This window comes from Trachinotus anak, unplaced genomic scaffold (assembly GCF_046630095.1).
Source record: "Trachinotus anak isolate AG129_WGS33_773 ecotype Australia unplaced genomic scaffold, CSIRO_AGI_Tana_v1 ptg000005l, whole genome shotgun sequence".
In the NCBI taxonomy this organism is placed as follows: Eukaryota; Metazoa; Chordata; class Actinopteri; order Carangiformes; family Carangidae; genus Trachinotus; species Trachinotus anak.
Genome location: NW_027273856.1, coordinates 26,835,104 through 26,841,103, shown reverse-complemented (window position 1 = coordinate 26,841,103; position 6,000 = coordinate 26,835,104). Strand labels below are relative to the sequence as shown.

Sequence of the window (6,000 nt, the reverse complement as noted above, 5' to 3'; positions counted from 1 at the left end):
AACAGGGGAGAGAAGATAAAAGAAGGGAAAGAAACAGAGGACAGAGGAGAGGAGGCTCTTGATGTGGAACTCCCAGCTCCTTGTAATTTGCTGTTGGAGAGAGGGAGGAGGAGTCAGGGGGAGGGGAATACCCAGCAGGGAGGGAGCAGGAGAGAGCAGAGGCCATTCACTCTGATACACACACACACACACACACACACACACGCACGCACACACATATGCAAACACACACATGAACACTTTAAGGCACACACATGCACCCAGTTGATGTGTGAGAGGGAGGGAGAGAAGCGCTGAGAGAGAGAGAAGCAGCCAGAGGAGATCCTCAGCAAAGTGAAGCGAGAGAGAGAAGAGAAGGAACGCATCAGCCACAGGAGTGTGTTTGTATGTTCGTGTGTGTGTTCAGGAGGAAAACACAGCTTGAGAGTGTATGGTCCTGTTTATGTTTTGGAGGAGCGGGCTGCACGTCTGCTCACAGGAGAACGGAGTCACAATGACTGAGAGAAGTTGGGACATCTAAGGGAATTTTTCAGGTTTCATTGGGAATACTGTTTGGAATACTCTGGATATGTGAGACACTGGGGAAGTCCTGCTTTCATCCAGACCTGCGCTTTTAAAACTCACCCCTCAGTCACTCTTATTTCTGTTAAAGGAGAGCGAAAACCAGCCACAATGCCTACTGGTAAGCAGGAGCTGTTAAAGTACTTTTTTATACACTGATGTTTCCCAGCATGTTATAGACACTCTAACAAGTTCTCCCAGAGTTGAAGAGTTGATTAGATTTTGCTGACAAAGGTGTTCCATGTCTACACACCTCATTGTATTAGTGCAGAATGAAATCCTTGTTTGGTGAAATGAACCTTGCACTATTTTTTTTGTTTGAATGATTAGTAAAAGATTTAAAAAAAATAATAATAATATGTGACATCACGAAAAGTATAAAAAGTGTTTCTTTTCAAGTGGCAACTGGTCAAACATCAGACAGCAACTGGTAAATATGAGGTCTACTTACTCGTCTCTGATGGTTTCACTGTTTGTGTTGGTGGCTCTTTTGTGTGGTGTGTGTGATATTTTTTTCCTCAGCTGACAGCGCTGTGTGAAGTGTCCTCACAACGTCCATCTCTCGGCAGGGCCGTTGTATGAACAGCGTCCTCTGGTTGTTTTCTCACCCCCGGTGTTGAATGGAGCGTGTTTGCTTTCTTGCGAGCGTCGCTGGTTAAATTCCTGATGATGCTGATACGATGGTGTACACAAGCTTCCTGCTGTTATTTTACTTTGTTTGGTGATTACAGATGTATCTTAGGGTGGTGGTAATGTGGATACTGCAGAAAATGTAAAAACTTTAAAGTGTGTTTGTGTGTATTGGCCCAGTCGTTGCAGATGGAAAGTCACCAGTAATTAAATCTGGTACAAAGCATCGCTCAAATTTTTATATACATCAACAAATGAAGTAGAAATGACTCTGCTCTACTTTTGTTTTCTAACTCTTCATATCTCTTAAAGCCAGCACATGTGTCAGTTTCCTTCGTGCTGGGTGTGAGTGTTGAGATGCCATTCTGCAGCCGGTGACCCAAATTAGAGCCTGGAGGGCAACAGTTGGGGGGTGGCTACAAATGGGGGATAGAGAAGAGCAGAGGAGAGAAGAGGAGAAGGAGGGAATAATTACTGTTTAGAGCAAACTCTTTGGTTTAGAGGTGCTGGAGACAATGGACCCCTCCGTCCTCCTCCTCCCACCCTGCTAGCCCGGCCAGTCCTCTGGGAGGACATCTGCCCCCCTTCATGCTGATCACTCACGTGCGAGAAACTGCCACCCCACGGAGGCTGCATGGGTGGAGGGTGGGGGCAGGTCATTTTCTAATCTAAGCAAATCAATAGTTTTCCTATCTCAGTCTCATGCTTCTGTGTCCAGTGTGTGTGTGTGTGTGTGTGTGTGTGCGTGTATATGTGTGTGTGTAGGAGCTGTAGTGCGATCAACTGCACAGACTGAGGTGGATGCAAAGAGATCGGTGTTGATCTTTTTCTCTGGGCCGAGATCCAGTCAGGTCAGAGAATGAGGCTAGTGTGTCGCGCTCTGAGGGAGGGCAAGGGTGTGTGCAGCAAAGGTCGCATTGGGTGTCCCAAGGGCGGATGTGAGAGAGTATGTGTCCGAAAATAGGGGGTGTAAATTTGAGGGTGGACATATTTTTTTCCCCACACGGCCAACCACGCCACACGTTCCTCACAGTGTCAATAACAAACAGAGAATCACTACTAGAGACTTGGCTTTTCCTCATATCACATAAACGCAACCTGGAGATAAGCGAGCGTTAATCTCTACATTAAAATGTGTGAATGTGCCTGTGCATGGGGAGCGTTTCATCATTTGTTGCCAATTAGCCTCCCAGCTGCGTGTGTGGTTACTTGGACCATGTTTTGTGAGGCTGTGAAAGCCACAGGAGTCTGTTAAGTCACACGTCATGTTTAAACTTCTGTCTTTACCAGTCAAAACATTTGTGGAGATGTTTGAAATGCTCTCTCAAGATTGTTGGGACTTGTGCAGCACACATTAAAGGAGGAATGCGGATTCTTTTTCTTTTACCTCCTCTTGTCTTTCTTCATCCATCCTATGAAACATCTGCATTATAATGTTTGTCCCGGGCCAGTGCAGGTCTTCGTTGGTCCAGTAGAAGTTGCTGCTCATTAGAAACCCCGCCCTCTGTTTTCAGTCCCATCCTCTCCATCTCCATCTCTTTCTCTACCCCTGCTCCTCTGCAGTCATTCGGCTGCGGTGTGAAATCCTGAGTGACACTTTAAGGTCCTTAGCGTCAGTTGAGATCAAGCCTGCGTCTCTATCAGGAACGGAGACTGAACCTAAGATGAGGCCGTAACTAAACAGACGGCGAGGACTTTAAGATGCGTCATTGTGCTGCCGAGTCTCTGCAAGTCACAAAAACTCTCTTTGACACTTTAAAAGATGAAGGTTTACTACTATGAATATAGTAGATTGATTTGAGATAGTAAGAACTTTTAAGGGTTAAATTACTACAAAAGGCGGGATTCAAATTGAGACAGAGTGAGTGGGAAATGGAAAGGAGCAAAAGCTAGGGAGTGGGTGGTGTTTGACCTTTGGCCTTTCTTCTCATCTTTTCTTCCTACTTTCATTCCTTCGGGTCCTCTCCTCCTCATTTCTCACTCTCTCGCAGTCACTCATGTCCTCTCCTTGCCATGTTTCGCCATTGCATTGTCTTTTTAAAGAAGACAAGAAGTTACCTTACCAACAAGAAGTTTTGAAGACAAAACTTGATGAAATGCTTTCACTTCGACATTAAACAATCTTTCCTGATTCTTGTCAAGAAAACATCCTCTGGATTCAGCTACATTTTCGGTGATCTTAGGATTGCAAATTCAGCAATAAGCTGTATGGCATTGAACTCGGTTGCCATCGGGTTGGTCTGTTGCAGCATAAACAAGAACACACACGGACAAACAAGGTTGATTAAAGGATCCACGAGCTGAACAGAGTGTGTGGTCAAGTCCTGTGTGGTTAACTGACTCCTCTCTGGGACGAAAGCCTCAGTCAACCCTAATTATGGTATTTTCCAGATAGATATTACAGCTGTTTTAGTCTTAACTATTCGAAGTTGTTGTGCTTAACATGTTATCAGTTTACTGGGCAGTGTGGATGTCTTTCAGTATGTTGTTGACAGATGTACCATGCCGCGTGCATTTCCACTCTCCATGAGATAAGATATGCGACTTTTTTCTACTTACTTGTACTTCTGAAAGTATGACTTCGTCACAAAGCGTGCTGAATTTCACTTAATGAGCGACAGGTCTGCTCTTTGCTTTCTTTTTGGTTTAAATTTGCTCAAATCTCACTGGAGCTTCCCTCTGAATTCAATTTTCTTTAAATATACGTGTTTTTATGTGACAGTTAAGGTAATTTAAAAGATGAGAAACTTTGTTAATGATTATGTATATAAAAAAGTAATGATACTGAACAACTGTTCTGATATCCTCATGTTTAAGTGTACAATCATAACCTTAGTAATTTGACTGTGAACAGGGAGAGTTATGAACACATGTGCTCCAAATGCAAATATGAGCCTTGGTGGTCTGTAGCCATATACACACAGGCTGGTCTGTGTGTATTTTTACATAGTAAAGTATATGGTTGGAGAGGCATGGTCTGAGCCCTTAGGAATGTCCTGTGGCGCTCATATGGGACACAGCATAGTTGGTGGAGTTACTTTATGACTTGCCAAACACATTCTGAGTGTGAATGTATACAATAGGAAGTGGGAAGGAAAGAATGACAGGAATCAAGAGAGTGGCAGGGACATGATGGGAGTTTGATGTAACTGACATCAGTGAAAGCGAGTGAGCAAGTGGAAGCAAGAATGAATGAAAGTGGAGCAGAGGGACAGGAGAAAGGAAAAAAAAAATAAAGGCGTAGAGGAAAGGCGTCAGTTTGTCAGTTTACTGACGAGGCCCATTGTCCTGGTCTCTCCTCACTGATGTCATGTCTTCTTTCTTAATACCCAGTCAGACCAGAAACAGAGTCAACTCCATTTGTTCATCCTCACAAATTATTGTTAGTTTTGCAGTCCCTTTTATCATGACAGATTTTGGTCAGACAGTTGGTGCAGCAGTGTTTGCTTTTGGAATCACATTTAGTTCTTGGTGATTTCATTAAAGGCTTAAAGGATTTAAATGTAATGCTCACTCCTGTAGGTGAAGAGAGTTAAAGCCAATTTATACTTTCTGCATTTGTGTGGCTTGAAAGTTCTGCATGGATGATGTGAATTTTTTCACCTGCTCATGTCCACAATAGTCAGTAGGGACTGTAAAAGCAGATCTCAAACGTAGCATCAACTGATGTACGTGCACATCTGCTGTCCCTTTTATTGGTCAGTGTAATCACTCTTAGGTTTCCATACTGGCACTGAACTGTTCCCACTCTTGCACAGTCCTTGCTGTGTGTAAGAATGCCTTCCAAAGTTCAGCCAGATCTAATGTAGGCCTTCAGAGATAGCCAAACCAAGTGGGTATTTTCCAAAGTTACAGTCCTTTCAGTTTGAAATCTCCTCTTTGATATTCCTGGGTGTTTTATTACAGAGGGATACTCCCTGGAAGTCGCGTGTAGGCTCCGTTGTTGGACCCAACATACTGCACATTGTCAGTTTATTACTTGTGTTTTAAACCCAATGATTAGGGATGCCATGTAGCTTAAAATAGACAGAGATTTTTTGCAGCTGCTCACTACCCAGCATCTGCATATGACATAATACTTTGAAATATTTTGAGCTGGTTTATGGTCTAAATTGTCTACATTGGATGTTCACACGCCCATTACAAAGCACTCAGCGAGCTGTTTGTGCTGTCTGAGCTGCTTGTGAGGACCATCAGGGCCGTAAAGAGACGAGGGTGCTCACAGCTGTTTGCTGACCACTCCAGGACAAAGACCATAAAGTGTGCAACTGAACTGGAGAAGTTAAGTGCAGCGTGACTCATTAAACCTGGCTGGACTGGTGGAGAAGCTTTAGGCAACATGTGGAACTCACTGTACCGATGAAGGGAAGTGATCAGGTCTCACTTGTAGCAGGTTGTCACGTATGTATATGTGTCACCACCTCATGCACAGCCAAATTTGATATGTCAAGAATTTCTTATTGCTGAATTGTTTACCCTTGACATTTTATAATGCTGTGATGTGGTATTCATGTCATCTGTGTGTGTATTGTAGTGGCCATTAAATGGTTAAATGGTCAGAAAATAGATTTATAGATTTTGATTAAGCTACCGTTAACGCATTGAATAGACATGGTGCTATGATGTTAAGTTTAATCCTCTTTGACATAAAGTAGACAAGTATTTGTTAATTTATTGATGTTTTACCAATTAATAGGGGAGTTCAAATGAATTTTAATTATGAGAAAGTAAGTGTAGAAAAGTACAATATACAAAAAGTAATACCACAAGGACCATTTAAGAGCTGTTCTTGAGCTTTCGACTGTATCA

At 43.0% G+C, this 6,000-nt stretch overlaps 1 protein-coding gene across 1 annotated transcript in view; it reads left to right on the top strand.

Annotated features, from left to right (window-relative positions):
• Positions 1-269: 269 nt before the first annotated feature.
• The window catches only part of LOC139622189 (pleckstrin homology domain-containing family G member 1), a 32,947-nt gene continuing 27,216 nt past the window's right edge, over positions 270-6,000 (top strand). The window contains exon 1 of the mRNA XM_071479417.1: positions 270-682. Coding sequence (XP_071335518.1) covers positions 673-682 — 10 coding nt within the window. The 5' untranslated portion in view covers positions 270-672. The remainder of the gene's footprint in view (positions 683-6,000) is intronic.